This window comes from Macaca fascicularis, chromosome 10 (genome assembly GCF_037993035.2).
Source record: "Macaca fascicularis isolate 582-1 chromosome 10, T2T-MFA8v1.1".
In the NCBI taxonomy this organism is placed as follows: Eukaryota; Metazoa; Chordata; class Mammalia; order Primates; family Cercopithecidae; genus Macaca; species Macaca fascicularis.
In genome coordinates this window covers 11,644,723-11,660,044 of record NC_088384.1, presented here as the reverse complement: position 1 = coordinate 11,660,044, position 15,322 = coordinate 11,644,723, and the positions used below count along the sequence as shown (strand labels likewise).

General features: G+C 51.5%; 1 protein-coding gene across 1 annotated transcript in view; it reads left to right on the top strand.

The window, feature by feature from the left end:
- Window positions 1-14,404: 14,404 nt before the first annotated feature.
- Window positions 14,405-15,322, top strand: part of FAM83F (family with sequence similarity 83 member F) — a 35,826-nt gene continuing 34,908 nt past the window's right edge. The window contains exon 1 of the mRNA XM_005567205.4: window positions 14,405-14,955. Coding sequence (XP_005567262.3) covers window positions 14,467-14,955 — 489 coding nt within the window. The 5' untranslated portion in view covers window positions 14,405-14,466. The remainder of the gene's footprint in view (window positions 14,956-15,322) is intronic.

The following is a 15,322-nucleotide window of genomic DNA, read 5'->3' as shown; positions in this document are numbered from 1 at the left end:
CCTCTTCGGCAAAGAGTGACTCAAGATGGGTGCAGAAAAGGAATACATTAAGTTTATGTCTTAGTCTGGGCAACATAGCAAGACTCTGTCTCTACCAAAAAAAAAAAAATTTTTTTTTTTGAGAGAGAGTTTTACTCTGTCACCCAGGCTGGAGTGCAGTGGCGCAATCTCCACTCGCTGCAACCTCCGCCTCCTGGGTTCAAGCGATTCTCGTGCCTCAGCCTCCCTAGTAATTGGGATTACAAGCATGTGCCACCATACCAAGCTAATTTTTGTATTTTTAGTAGAGACAGTTTTCACCACATTGGCCAGGCTGGTCTCCAACTCCTGACCTCAAGTGATCTGCCTGCCTCGGCCTCCCAAAGTCCTGAGATTACAGGCATGAGCCACAGTGCCCGGCCCTCAATTTGTTTTGTTTGTTTGTTTTGTTTTTTTGTTTTTTTTTAATTAGCCAGGTGTGGTACATACAGGTACCTGCCTATAGTCCCAGCTACTCCAGAGGCAGAGGTAGTAGGATCACTTGAGCTCAGGAGTTTGAGACTGCAGTGAGCTATGATTGTACCACTGCACTCAGCCTGAGTGACAGAGCAAAGACCCTATCTTAAAAAACAAAAACAAAACAAAACAAACAAAAAAGGCCAGGTGTGGTGGCTCATGCCTGTAATCCCAGCACCTTGGGAGGCCGAGGCAGGCAGATCATGAGGTCAGAAATTTGAGACCAGCCTGACCAACACGGTGAAACCCCGTCTCTACTAAAAATACAAAAATTAGCTGGACATGGTGGCACACGTCTGTAATCCCAGCTACTCAGGAGGCTGAGGCAGGAGAATCCCTTGAACCTGGGAGGCGGAGGTTGCAGTGAGCTGAGATTGCACCACTGCACTCCAGCCTGGGCAACAGACCGAGACTGTGTCTTTGAAAAAAAAAAAAAAGTTTATTTTTCTTTAAAAAAATAGAGAAACTAGCAAGCTTGTGTCTCTATTAGGATAAATAAAAGTTATAGGCCAGGTGCAGTGGCTCAAACCTGTAATCCCAGCACTTTGGGAGGCCGAGGCGGGTGGATCACCTGAGGTCAGGAGTTTGAGATCAGCCTGGCCAACATGGTGAAATCCCATCTCTACTAAAAATGCAAAAATTGGCTGGACATGATGGCTCATGCCTGTAATCCCAGCACTTTGGGAGGCTGAGGCAGGTGGATCACCTGAGGTCAGGATTGAGACCAGCCTGGCCAACATGATGAAATCTGTCTCTATTAAAAATATGAAAACTAGCTGGGCATGGAGGCAGGCGCCTGTAATCCCAGCTACTTGGAAGGCTGAGGCAGGAGAATCGCTTGAATGCAGGAGATGGAGGTTGCAGTGAGCTGAGATCATGCCACTGCACTCCAGCCTGGTCAACGAGAGTGAAATTCCATCCCAAAACAAAACAAAACAAAGCAAAAATTAGCCCGGCGTGGTGGTGGGCCCTTGTAATCCCGGCTACTCCGGAGGCTGAGGTGGGAGAATTGCTTGAACCTGGGAGGTGGAGGCTGCAGTGAGCCGAGATGGCACAACTGCACCCCAGCCTGGGTGACAGAGCAAGACCCTGTCTAAAAAAGAAAATGGCTGGGCGCAGTGGCTCACACCTGTAATCCCAGCACTTTGGGAGGTCGAGGCAGGCGGATCACCTGAAGTCAGGAGTTCAAGACCAGCCTGACCAAGATGGTGAAACTCTGTCTTTGCTAAAAATACAAAAATTAGCCAGGCATGGTGGCGGGCACCTGTAATCCCAGCTATTTGGGAGGCTGAGACAGGAGAATTGCCTGAACCTGGGAGGCGGAGGTTGCAGTGAGCCGAGATTGTGCCACTGTACTCCAGCCTGGGCAACAGAGCAAGACGCCATCTTAAAAAAAAAAAAAAAAAAAAAAGAAAAGTTATAGAGATTCTTCCTTCTGCTGGGAGACATTTCACTTCTGACATCAATATTCACAAGTACCTAGGCTCCCTAGGTCCTCTTCTGAACCTAGGCTTCCTAAAAAAAATTTAGGATGCAATGTGTGTCCCTAAAACACCCAGCTCGCTAAAGCATGATGTCCTATCAGACAGGCTCTCCCAGTTATTGGGCTCTGTTGGTCCTCCTGCCCCAGATGGAGCCATGGCACAGACCCACGCCTCTCTAGGTTGCTGGGGCCTATCCTGACTCCTCCAATGTGGGCCTCTACATAAGCCTCTTGGGTCTGCTATTTGTTCCTTCTTTTGTTCTGAGATCAAGCCCCACCTTCTTCCCTTGCTTCTGCAATAAGATCTCTGCCCAGACCCAGACGCTGGGACCAGTGCAGTACCCAGCTACCCGTTCCCCTGCCTTGTTCATGCCAATCCCCTTCCTAGAATCCAGATGACGCTTCTGAGCACTGGCTGCCCATCCCCCTGTCTACACACCCGAATCTCCATGATGCAGCGGTGGCTCCCTTTCCCACCATGCACGTCACCCACTCAGCACTCTGATGATCTTGTGCCGGAGCCCCTGCTCCTGTCGGCTGACAGCACCCCCACCACCATCTGAACCCACAGTCACAGGAGGCCCTGTAATCCCCGAAGACAGGTTGGACGCATCCTACCCCCGGCAGCTGGTCTTTACTCCCACTTCCTTCTCGGTCCCTGCCTCCAGGGTCCAGTTTTAGTCTTGGCCACTCCTGATCCCTCCCCAACACCACACAAACATGACAAACAGGGCAATGTCTGAGTGTGGCTAAGGACACTGGAGTCATCGTATCAGGGAACAGTCTCCATCCCCACTCAACAACTGAGTTTTCTCCTGGGTGGGAGCAGAAGGAGAAATTCGCATCTTTTACATAGAGAGTGAGCCTCTCTAGGGTGTCAGGGTCAGTGGTCTCTCAGCTGACAGCTTTGCTCTGGGGCATTCCAGAACCTTCTGGCCCTGCAGAGAAAACCCCGCCCTTGAGCCGTATACCCTGTCCCTCCCCTCCTTTCTAACTATGCTCTCTTCTCTCCTCCAGGCAATGTGGGGAGGTGGAAAAGTCACAAGCTTTGAGTCAGACACACGTGGGCTGCAGTCCAGACTCTGCTACTTATGCTATGAGCCTGGACAAGTTACTTGACCGCTCTGAGCTGATGTAGAGAACTGGGGATAACAGCATTGACTTATCATGAGAAGTAAACAAAATTGCAGGAAATACTTGGTAAGAGCCTAGCAAGTGGGAGAGGCATCACGATTGCTTTCTTCATTCTGTTTATTCCTATGGCCCAGGCCAAGCAACAGGGCATGAAAGAGAAGAAACTCGGCCGGGCGCGGTGGCTCATGCCTGTAATCCCAGCACTTTGAGAGGCCGAGGCGGGCGGATTACGAGGTCAAGAGATTGAGACCATCCTGGCCAACATGGTGAAACCCTGTCTCTACTAAAAATACAAAAATTAGCTGGGTGTGGTGGCGCACCTGTATTCCCAGCTACTCAGGAGCTGGGAGAGGCAGCTCCCGAGTAGGGGGAATCACTTGATCACTGAGGCAGGAGAATCACTTGAACCCGGAAGGCGGAGGTTGCAGTGAGCCGAGATCGCCCCACTGCACTGCAGCCTGGGCAACAGAGCGAGACTCCATCTCAGAAAAAAAAAAAAAAAAGAGAGAAGAAACTTGGTCCATTCCTAAGGTTTCTGGCCCTCCCAGGAACAGCCTCTACCTTGCCGATAGCTACTTTCCATTTTTGGCAAAAACAGCCTTCTTCACCCCCACCCTGCCCCACCCCAGTGGGACTTGTTGCTGCAACAGTCTCCTTTCCTTTGAAACTTGCCTGTCCTGTGTTCCGCCCTCCCCAGGGTAATCTCTCTGCACTCATCAAACTGATAACTTGCTGACGTAGCACATCAACTTTGGGAGAGCTCCCCTCCCTCACCTCACCCATCCTATTCCAGGGTACTCCTGTCCTGTGATGACCACCTGCAAGGGACAGAGTGCTGAGGATGTTGGCCAAGTAAAGGAATAATTTTTGAAGGAAGAATGCCAGGCTAGGCAGGGGTGTCGGAGGCATCCCAGGTCACTTCCTCTGGTAGCTCTCCACTGCTTTCCAAGGCATCCCACCCAGATCAGTCACTTGCTTTACTGGAAAGCTCTTCCCCTGCCACCCCCAGCCTGGGGTTCAAGCTGCCTCTTGGAGGTGGGGCTGCATGGAGGCAAGACGTCTGGGCCACCCTCAACCCCTGCACCTTGCCCTGCACATGCCCTCGACCCCTGACCTTGCCCTGCACATGCCCTCGACCCCTGACCTTGCCCTGCACATGCCCTCGACCCCTGACCTTGCCCTGCACATGTCCTTGACCCCTGCACCTTTCTCCATCTTTGGTAACTGTGCTCACATAGGTCCCTCCACCTCCACCTAGGGGCCCCCTTCCTTTCTATTTACCTCTGTTCACATCCTAGCCAGCAGCCAGCCTTCAAGGCCAGGGAAAAGGCCACCCCCTTCACAAAGTCATCTTTGATTCCACCCTCAGCCTAGAGCAAGCAGCCTTGCTGAACCTTCTTCTGATGTGTGCTCTCTCTGCCAGCCTTGCCTTAAAAGGTGAGTGCACTCTGGGCCTGTGCCCTGGGATGTCCAGGTTCCAGGCCCCAAGGACAAGGCTGAACAAACACTAAGGAAATAATTCCAGCCCAGGCCTCTTGGTTGGGGTCAGAGCTGTTTTAAACTTTGCCTAAAAATGTTTCTGGTGCTGCCAGCCATAAAGCAGGGAGGCACTCCCTTAAGTCAGGTGTGTCTGACTCAAAAGCACTCTGCCTCTGTCATACAGGTGAAGTTGCTCACCCAAGCAGCCCTGCACTGCCTACACAGCCTACCAGGAACCTCTGCTCCAAGACTCCCTGTTCCTGTGTGGCTACCTAGAGAAAGCAAGAAAAGACCCCATGCCTCCCCAAGGCTTCCCTCCTGAAACCTCCCCAGTCTCAGAACCTGAGCAGCCCTCTTTCTGTAACGCTAAATATCACTGGAGCCCACCGTGGGCTCTCCCTGCCTCTGGTCCATCCCGTGCTCTCGGTCAGGCATATCCATCTCAAGCATCATTTTTATCCTGTCATTCCCCAGTTTCTCAGCCTTCCATGGCTCCCAACTGGAAACGAAATGCAAACTCAGCCTGGAATTCAAGCATTCAAGAGTATCTGTGAGATAACCTGTATTTCTGGCTCCTTGTCATTTTCCCATCCCTGAAATACACATATATGTACATATTTACACACTGATACGCACATACACATACATGTACTTACATGCACACATGTACATACACACACGCACACACACACACCATGACCTAAACTAGTCAGTTGGTTTAGTCTGCATTTACCTTGAGCATGACATTTACTCAGTCACTCACTCACTCTTCATCCACTCAACTCTCTCAGTACCAGGTCTGCTCTAGAGCTGGAGCATAACTTTCCTGCTTCCCTACCATCAGCTACTACCTAGAATATCCTCCCCCGTCCCTTCAAGCACTTTGGGAGGCCAAGGCAGGTGGATCACCTGAGGTCAGGAGTTCGATACCAGCCTGACCAATATGATGAAACCCCGTCTCTACTGAAAATACAGAAATTAGCTGGGCGTGGTGGCAGGTGCCTATAATCCCAGCTACTCAGGAGGCTGAAACAGGAGAATCACTTGAACCTGGGGGATGGAGGTTGCAGTGAGCTGAGATCGTACCACTTTACTCCAGGCTGGGCAAAAGAGCGAAACTCTTAAAAAAAAAAAGACATTAAAGACCAAAGGGTACAACTCAAGCTAATCTGCCATGGTCACCTCTCCAGTGACCAGCTCTTGCACTGGATCAATGCACACCAGGAACACACAGTGGGGTAACTCTAACAAAACGACCCCGGTGCGGAGAGTCTCCAGGCGGGAAAAAGTGCCAAACCCTTAGGCCTCTTCCTAGGCAGCCTTTGGATTAAACCCTCTCTCTTCCTGATACTGGTCCTCCACCCCCACTGGCTGGAGAAAAGGCCTCCTTTGGACTGTGCCTCCCAGGAGGACATGGATGCTGAAATCCTTCTTCATCTTTAAAGATAATCAAAAATGTCAACCAGAGCCAGTCATGGTGACTAGAGCCTGTAATCCCAGCTATTCGGGAGGCTTAGGTGGGATCACTTGAGGTCAAGAGTTTGAGATTGCAGTGAGCTATGATTGCATCGCTGCACTCTAGCCTGGGAAACAGAGTGAGATCCTGTCTGGAAAAACATGTCGAATGTGTAGTATACCCTACCACACATACGCATTCTCTCTCTCTGTCTCTCTGTGTCTCACTCAAACACACATACACAGAGTCACACTGCAACAGAATGGCTGAAAAGACTCATGTTCAATTAAGTTGTCTTTAGCATTTGGGTTCTTATTTTTATGTTCCTACCGTATCTATGGCAGGAGAAGAGAGGAAACCCTACTAAGTTTTAAGAAAGAATTCCTGATCAGTTTGCAGTAAAGAGGGTGAGGGGGCCGGACGTGGTGGCTGAGGGGATCCCGAGATCAAGAGATTGAGACCATCCTAGACAACTAGAAACCCCGTCTCTACTAAAAATACAAAAATTAGCCGGGCATGGTGGTAGGTGCCTGTAATACCAGCGACTCTGCAGGAGAATTGCTTGAACCTGGGAGGCGGAGGTTACAGTGAGCCGAGATCACGCCACTGCACTTCAGCTCGGCGACAGAGCGAGTCTCCATCTCAAAAAAAAAAATGTGAGCCACCATGCCTGTAATCCCAGCACTTTGGAAGGCTTAGGTGGGCGGATCACCTGAAGTCAGGAGTTCGAGACCAGCCTGACCAATATGATGAAACCCTGTCTCTACTAAAAATACAAAAATTAGCCTGGCGTGGTGGCATGCCTGTAATCCCAGCAACTTGGGAGGCCGAGGCAGAAGACTCGCTTGAACCTGGGAGGCGGAGGTTGTAGTGGGCCGAGATGGTGCCACTGCACTCCAGCCTGGGTGACAAGAGCAAAACTCTGTCTCAAACAAAACAAAACAAAACAAAAGAGGGTGACCTGGGACGAAACCCCAGGAGTTAGAACTTAAGGCCTGGGAACATCCTGACGAATATGACAGTCCTGCCGTCAAGGAACTCACAACTGTTGGGGGAGACAGACCATGAGAACACAGAGCCTGGGTGCTCAGACAGGGCTAACGGGAAGCAAGAAAAGTCCCCTCACCCAGACTTAGAGTCCCAGGAGAGACTCTGCGGAGAGAGCGACCATCAGGCTAAAGACCAAAGGAGTCAGCCAGGTGCAGTGGCTCACGCCTGTAATCCCAGCACTTTGGGAGGCCGAGGCAGGTGAATCACCTGAGGTTGGGAGTTTGAGACCAGCCTGACCAACATAGAGAAACCCCGTCTCTACTAAAAATATAAAATTAGCCAGGCATGGTGGTGCATGCCTGTAATCTCAGCTACTCAGGAGGCTGAGGCAGGAGAATCGCTTGAACCCAGGAGGCGGAGGTTATGGTGAGCCGAGATGGCGCCATTGCACTCCAGCCTGGGCAACAGAAGAGTCTCCGGTAGGCTGGGGAGAAACACGTGGCAGCAGCAGGAGCTTGGGGAGGGGAAGAAAAGCAGGTGTAAATCCTAAGTGACCTCAAGGCGCTTGGGCTGTAGCCTGCAGGGATAGGGACCCTTGGAAGGGTTTGTGCAGGGAAATGACATAATGGTGTTTGCCTCTTAGAAGAGATCTAAGGGGAGAATCCGGTTAGGGAGCCCAGTTAGGAAGCTCTTGCAAGGCTCTGGCAAGGATGTCCGGGAGGGGAGGAGTGGGGAGTGGCAGCAAGGAAGTAGGGAGGGGGCAGTGACAGAACCACACCACGTTACCCCACATCACATCACACCCTGGCCCAGAGAAAGCCCCTTCTGGCCTGGTGACCTGAGGGAAGGGAAAGAGTCAAAATGAGCCCCTGTTTCCCATGCTGGTGAGATGGAGGCTGGCTAGTGGAGGGCTGGGTCATTCTGGACATGGTAAACCCAGGAGGAGGGCCGTGCCTGGGGGGCGTAGGAGATGGGGCTGACGGGTGCCATTTGGGACATGTTGTGTCGGAGGTGCCCGGGGGATGTGTGAGTGGAGATGACCAGTAGGCAGCCTGATGAACTGGCACGGATTGAGGAGAGGGTTCTGGAGTTGAGCTAGAGTCATCCAAGCACAGGGAAGCAAGGTTGCCTATGGATGGGTAAGATGTGAAAGGCGGGAAAGTCAGGGCAGAGCCCCAAGGGACACCCACGTTTCAGGGATGGACGAAGGATACTGAGAAGGAGGGACAGGGAGGAAAAAACAAAACAAAGCAAAACAAAAAACCGGAATCACCAAATCCAAGAAAACAGCGCAGTGGCAGCGCCTTCAGGGGACGGGGAGCCCCCTGTACCTCCAAGGCTGGAGAAGCAGCAAAGCCCCTGAGTCTGGAAGGTCAGTGGGGGCAGGAACTTGCCTAGTACATAATTAGTGCTCCATAAACAGTCATTGAATGAACAGTTGAAAGCCGTAGGTAAGTTCTGACACAGGTGAGGGACCTCGGTGTATGTGTATCATGGAGCAGTCGAGTGGATCAGACGGGAAGGTTGCTCAAGTCGTTTAGTCATAGGATCTCTGCCTTTCCTCCCAGTGGGCCTGCAGGAACCCCTTCCCGTTATTCTCTCTCTCACCCTCTCTGGCCAACCAAGAATTTTACAGAGGCGTGAGAGAGCCCCCCAAGTTTTGTAGAGACGCTCATGACGCAGATTGCTACAGAGGAAAAAAGTCACCCCTGGAAAACTTATCTAAGAATATATCATGAGGTGGGCTATTTTGGGACTCAAATTACACAGGAGGGCCTAGGAAGTGTGCAGGGATGAACACAGCTACAATGAATGTTAACTATAAGGTGTCATGTCTTCATCTTGTGAACACACAGCCCGCAGTGCGTGGCGGGCGGGCGGGCGAGAGGAAGGTGAATCCCTCCCGCCATGTAGCCAGGTAGGAGTTGGGTGGTTGTGGGGGAGGGTGTCTGCCAGGGGAAGGAGGAGGGAGCCAGGCGGGGTTACGGGGAATTGCTGGAGGAGGCACGATTTCTCAGGAAGCCTGCAGTCAGTCACCTTGGGCAAGGTGGCCTCTGAAGTTGAAACTGTAACTACGATCGGGCCCCACCTAGTTCACAGAAACTCCAGACTCAGGACCAGAGAGATCAGGAGAGGACCAGGGGCTTTCCTAGGGTGTCACGGCCTCATGAAGTGTCCCTGGAAAAGAAGTTACTTAGCTTAATCTATAGGGCCTGTGCCTGAAAGAAATTAGTTTCCACTCTTTAAAAAGAGATTTTTTTAAAAAATCTCAATCACGGCCGGAAACAGTGGGTCAGGCCTGTAATCTGGCACTTTGGGAGCCCGAGGCAGGCGGATCACCTGAGGTCAAGAGTTCGAGACTAGCCTGGCCAACATAGTGAAACGGCCAACATAGTGAAACCCCATCTCTACTAAAAATACAAAAATTAGCCAGGCATGGTGGCGCGTGCCTATAGTCCCAGCTACTCGGGAGGCTACAGCAGGAGAATTGCAGCCAGAGAATTAAGGCAGAGGTTGCAGTGAGCCGAGATCACGCCATTGCACTCCAAACTGGGCCACAAAAGTGAAACTCTGTCTCAAAAAAAAAAAAACAAAACTCAATCACATTGCACAGAGTATTTCGCTGGGCCGGAGGGTGGAAGGCCTGGGGATCAGGCTGTGAGGAAACACATCCCAGTATCTCCAGTTGCCAGCGGATCATCTCAAACTGGATGTCTCCCCTCCTGAAGCCTCGGCTTATTCATCTGTAATGCCTCACAATAATCCGTTTCACAGAATACTTCAACAGATTTGGGGAAAAGGGGATGGGTCAAATTAGATAATTTTACATTAAAAGGCCTCCACAGCCTGCAGCCTCTCTGTGAATGACATGGTATCACTTATCAACCTGCCTTGTGAAGACTGCTGTGAGAATTTGACTCCCAGCTAAACTAAGAGAGTCACCAGGGCAGTCAGCTGTCATGTCTGATTCCTCTCTGTGTTATTGTCAGAGGCAAGCGTGTTATCTATCTGTGTTATTGTCAGAGGCAAGCGTGTTGTCTAGTACTGCTTACCTATTAACTGCCTCCAACTGTTGGTTGAATAAATCAGTCATCGGTGCATAAAGGTGAATATCATGTTAGTTAGATCCAGGAAAGACTTTTTCATATTAGTTAGATCTAGGAAAGACTTTTTCCAATGTGAGTTGTTACTAAAATATTCTGTTCTGCTTCTAACCTTCTGTCCAACTGCAAATCACATCACAAAATATTTGTGCTCTTTAAGAGCAAAAACCATGCCTTAATCATTCTGCTTCGATGTGATCTCCGGGTGGGCAAGGACTCGGTTTTGCTCAGAACCTGCACTTGGAAATGGGCCTTGCGCTTGGTAAGACTCCATGAGGATTTGGTAAATAAACGAATGGTTTCTAACCCTTAACACAGAGCTACGCATTCAGCAAATATCGGTTGGATTAATTATTAAACAAGAGAGATCCTTTTTATTTCTAATGTCTCTTTCTAACATTCTTGACTGAAGCGGTGTGGCAGAATGGGTAGGTAGGCGGGCTCTGGAATCAGATGGTCTAGGTTTGAATTCTACCTATTCTACGTACTAGCTGGGTGACCTAGAGTAGCTACTGAACCTCTCTGTGCTTCAGGTTTCTCACTGGTGAAATGAGGATAACATTTTTTCTCCTTTTTTTCTGTTGCCCAGACTGCAGTGCAATGGTGCAATCATAACTCACTGTAGCCTCAAACTCCTGGGCTCAGGCGATCCTCCTACCTTGGCCTTCATAAGCAGTGGGATTACAGGTGTGAGTCACTCAGCTTAGCTAACAATTTTTTTTTTTTTTTTTTGAGACGGAGTCTTGCTCTGTCCCCAGGCTGGAGTGCAGTGGCGTGATCTCGGCTCACTGCAAGCTCCGCCTCATGGGTTCACACCATTCTCCTGCCTCAGCCTCCCTAGTAACTGGGACTACAGGCGTCCGCCACCACACCCGGCTAATTTTTTGTATTTTTAGTAGAGACAGGGTTTCACCTTGTTAGCCAGGATGGTCTCGATCTCCTGACCTCGTGATCTGTCCGCCTCAGCCTCCCAAAGTGCTGGGATTACAGGGGTGAGCCACCGCACCCGGCCAGCTAACAATTTTTCTAATAGGATTACAGGGTTCATCTAAAGTGTCCATAAAATAATTAGCACATAGTAATTGCTATTTTTTTAAATGACCATATCAGTCTCAACAACCTTCGCTGATGCCCTTTAACCACTGGATAGACCTAAACTCGAATTATCCACAATTTGGCCCAATATCTCCCTCTTTCCAGTCCCATCTTCCCATACTTTAACACTAGCTGCCCTTTACTGGCTGCTACCTGTGCCAGACATTCTGCTAAGTGGTCTATATCCATTAACTTGTTTCCCTTCTCAAACAACCTAGTGAGGTTGGATTTCATTTTTAAGAGACAGGGTCTCACTATGTTGCCCAGGCTGAACTCAAACTCCTGGGCTTGAGGGATCCTCTTGCCTTAGCCTCCCATGTAGCCAGGACTACTGGCCCATCACTGCACCCAGCTGAGGTGGGACTTATTGCACATATTTCACTGATGATAAGGCAAAGGCCCAGAAAATAAAAATAACTTTCCTGGTGACACACAGCTAATTTTAGGAAAGATGGACTCATTCCCAGGACTCTGTGATATGGAAGTTCACGCTGTTATTTACCGTCTCTGATATCCTTGCCACGCAAAGTTCGGTCAGTGGACCAGCACTCCTAGCATTACCTGGGGGCTTGCTAGAAATGCAGCGTCTCAGGCCTCATCCCAGACCTACTGAATCAGAATCTACATTTTAACAAGCCCCCTGGCTGCACAGTAAAATTTTAGAAGCACTGTTGTAAACCACTTTCTACCAGGGAGACACGAATACTAATTAAGTCAAACAAGTGTTCTCGTTTAATCCCTACACCAATCTGGGAGGTCAGGAGAGTTCAGCATTATTATCCCATTTCGCAGATGAGGAGACTAAGGCTCTGAAAGGCATCTTGAAGTGACTGAGCCCACATAAGCCTGATGCCAGCATAATGCTCTGACTAAACCCAGTCTCAAGTCCCTCCATCTGTAATGTCTTCATTCCCTTTCTCCACCTTGAATTCCTCTCCTCCTTTTAGGCTCCACTTGAAATCCCTTCTTGCTGGGCAAAGCCCTTCTTACCCACTTCCCACTGGGCAGATTGTTTCTTCCTTCATATTCCCATAAGCTCCCTCCACATACCTTTCTCTTGGCTCCAATTCTTTAAGAAATGTACACTGGCACAAACTGTGTACCAGGCACATAGTAGGCATTGAGTAAATGTTTGTTGAACCCATTTGCTCCCAAAGCATTTCTGACTGTTTATGAAAACACTCTGGGGCCAGGCGCGGTGGCTCATGCCTGTAATCCCAGCACTCTGGGAGGCCAAGGCGAGTGGATCACAAGGTCAAGAGTTCAAGACCAGCCTGGCCAAAATGGTGAAACCCTGTCTCTACTAAAAATACAAAAATTAGCCGGGCACAGTGGCAGGTGCCTGTAATCCCAGTAACTCGGAGGCTGAGACAGAAGAATTGCTTGAACCCAGGGGGCAGAGGTTGCAGTGAGCCAAGATTGTGCCCCTGCACTATAGCCTGGTTGACAGAGTGAGACTCTGTCTCAAACAAAACAAAGTAAAACAAAACAAAACAAACAAACAAACAAAAAACCAAAAACCACTCTCATTGCTCCTATCCTCTTCTGTGTTTGCCAGTCTCTCCTACTGCCTGAGCTCCTGTGTGTCTCCAAACTATTGAGTCTGGCATCTTGCAGGGCCTCAAGTCGTTAGGTAATAAACTAAATGTTCTCCCATCTAAGGACATAATCTATCTATATGTACTTGAGTGAAGCATTACCAGGAGTGAAGCTTTCCAGTTCCCAAGAGGGATAAAGGACAAGTGAGGTGACAGACACCTTGCTGCTCACCACCCCCAATCTTTGGGCTGACATAGGATGCCAGAACTGATTATTGTAAAATAATAATAATAATGTGCAGACATTTGAAAATCTAACTTTCATTTTTCCAGACCATGAAAGGAAGGCCTAGAAATGGTAAGTGACCTTTTCAAATCCCCTGGGGGTGAAAACCAGGTCCCCAATAACCTGTCGTTTCACAAGAAAAGGAGAAATGGTAAAGGCGGCCGTGATGTCAGGGAAAGACCTCCAAGACATAGAAAGCCCAGCAGCCCCCACGCTCTGCCTCTTTCACAGGAGACCTGGGCAACGCACACGTTTCTAGGCCTCAATTTCCTCATCTGTAAAATGAGGGGGTTGGATGAGCTTTAAAAGCTCCTTCCAGCTCTGAGATGCTGCGCTATAAAATGAGAGAAATGTGAACCTTTAGTTGTTATGATCTGAAAATATTTTGAATGTGGAGAATCAAATTGTACAGCAGTGCATGAACAACATAATATGTTAATGACTAAGACGATTGTATTTAATCCGATGGGAAACAGCAGAGCTGCTGCCACCGCTGCTGCTGCTGCTGCTGTGTGTGTGTGTGTGTGGTGTGCACGCACGTGCGGTTTCCTTCCTTGAGCTCAAACATATATTTTGAATCACTAATATAGTAATCACATCTCTGGCAGCCTATCTTGCCCAAACACACACACAGACACCACACACCCTACTTCAAATTAAAGTGGGGGTGGGGGAATTCCGCTGCTGCTCTTTACATCATTTCTGTTTGGATGGCTATTTTTTAAAAGAAATTTTTATAGTGAAGGTGTTGGACTGCCAGTCCAGGAGACCTCTGATCTCAGAACTGGGACTTTGCAAGGGTGGGGAGCTCGAGCTGTCATTAGCATTTCGCTTTTGCACCCCCATTGCCCGCTCCTCAGCCGTCACAATCCCGTCCTGCAGCAGGCCCCTGGACCAACACCCGACCCTCGACGGGGGAGGGGTCAGCTCGCCCGCCCCAGGGGCGACTGGGCCAGAACACGTGCTGTGCACTCCACGTGCGCGGAAAATGAACGCGTACCCGCGACGCGGCCGGCGGGGGCGGATGGCAGCGAGGGCCAGACAGCGAACCTTTACCCCGCAGAGGAGTCGGGGCCGGAGCCCGCACGTGGGTCTGCGACGGCCCCGCCCCCAGGGGGCGTCCCCTCAGGGACTCCAGCCCCGGCTGGTGGGCCCTGCAGGCCCGGGCCCGACCGCGTCCGCCAGGCCGCCCCGAGGTCCCGGCGAGCCCGGCTGAGGCGGCGGCCCCTCCCCGCCCGACGGCCACGCCCGCGCGGATTGGCCGCTCCCCGACGGCGGGGCGGGGCGGGACGGGCCGGGGCAGAGCTCGCGGCCAGGTGAGGCGCCCCGCCCCTCGGCGGCTCCAGGTGCGGCTGTGGGACCTCGGACCGCGGCGGGGCCAGGGCCAGAGCCGGGGCCGGGGCGCCATGGCCGAGTCCCAGCTGAACTGCCTGGACGAGGCGCACGTGAACGAGAAGGTGACCGAGGCGCAGGCCGCCTTCTACTACTGCGAGCGGCGGCGGGCCGCGCTGGAGGCGCTGCTGGGCGGCGGCGAGCAGGCCTACCGCGAGCGGCTCAAGGAGCAGCAGCTGCGGGACTTCCTCTCCAGCCCGGAGCGCCAGGCCCTGCGCGCCTCCTGGAGCCCCTATGAGGACGCCGCCCCCGCCGCCAACGCCCGGGGCAAGGGCAAGGCCAAGGCCAAGGCCCCCGCGCCGGCGCCTGCTGAGTCCGGCGAGTCCCTGGCCTACTGGCCCGACCGTTCCGACACCGAGGTGCCTCCGCTGGACCTGGGCTGGACGGATACTGGTTTCTACCGCGGCGTGAGCCGGGTCACCCTCTTCACCCACCCCCCTAAGGACGAGAAGGCGCCGCACCTCAAGCAGGTGGTCAGGCAGATGATCCAACAGGCCCAGAAGGTAGGCCCCCGCCTTCGCCCTCTCACCGCTGGGACCTTGGCCCCAGTCCCCTGGACCAGGCCCCACTTCCCAGACAGCGCCCGGGGCAGGCTGCCCTGAACACCCTCTGGAAATTGGGCCCCAACCCGCCCCTACTTCATAGGGCTGCAGTGAGTCCTCTAGAGCGAATGGCTGGGAACGTGTTTGGGAAATTACAAGGCGCTGGACAGATGTCAACCGTCGGTATTCCAGCGTCCAGAGATGCTGGCTCTGCTCTGTGTTTCTGAAACTTCCCTGTCCAGTCTTCCTCCCCAGGGAAGATTGGGGACCGAGGCCCTGTGGTTAAAATGCAGCACTCAAATGTCTTGATAATAACCTAGGTGCTGCC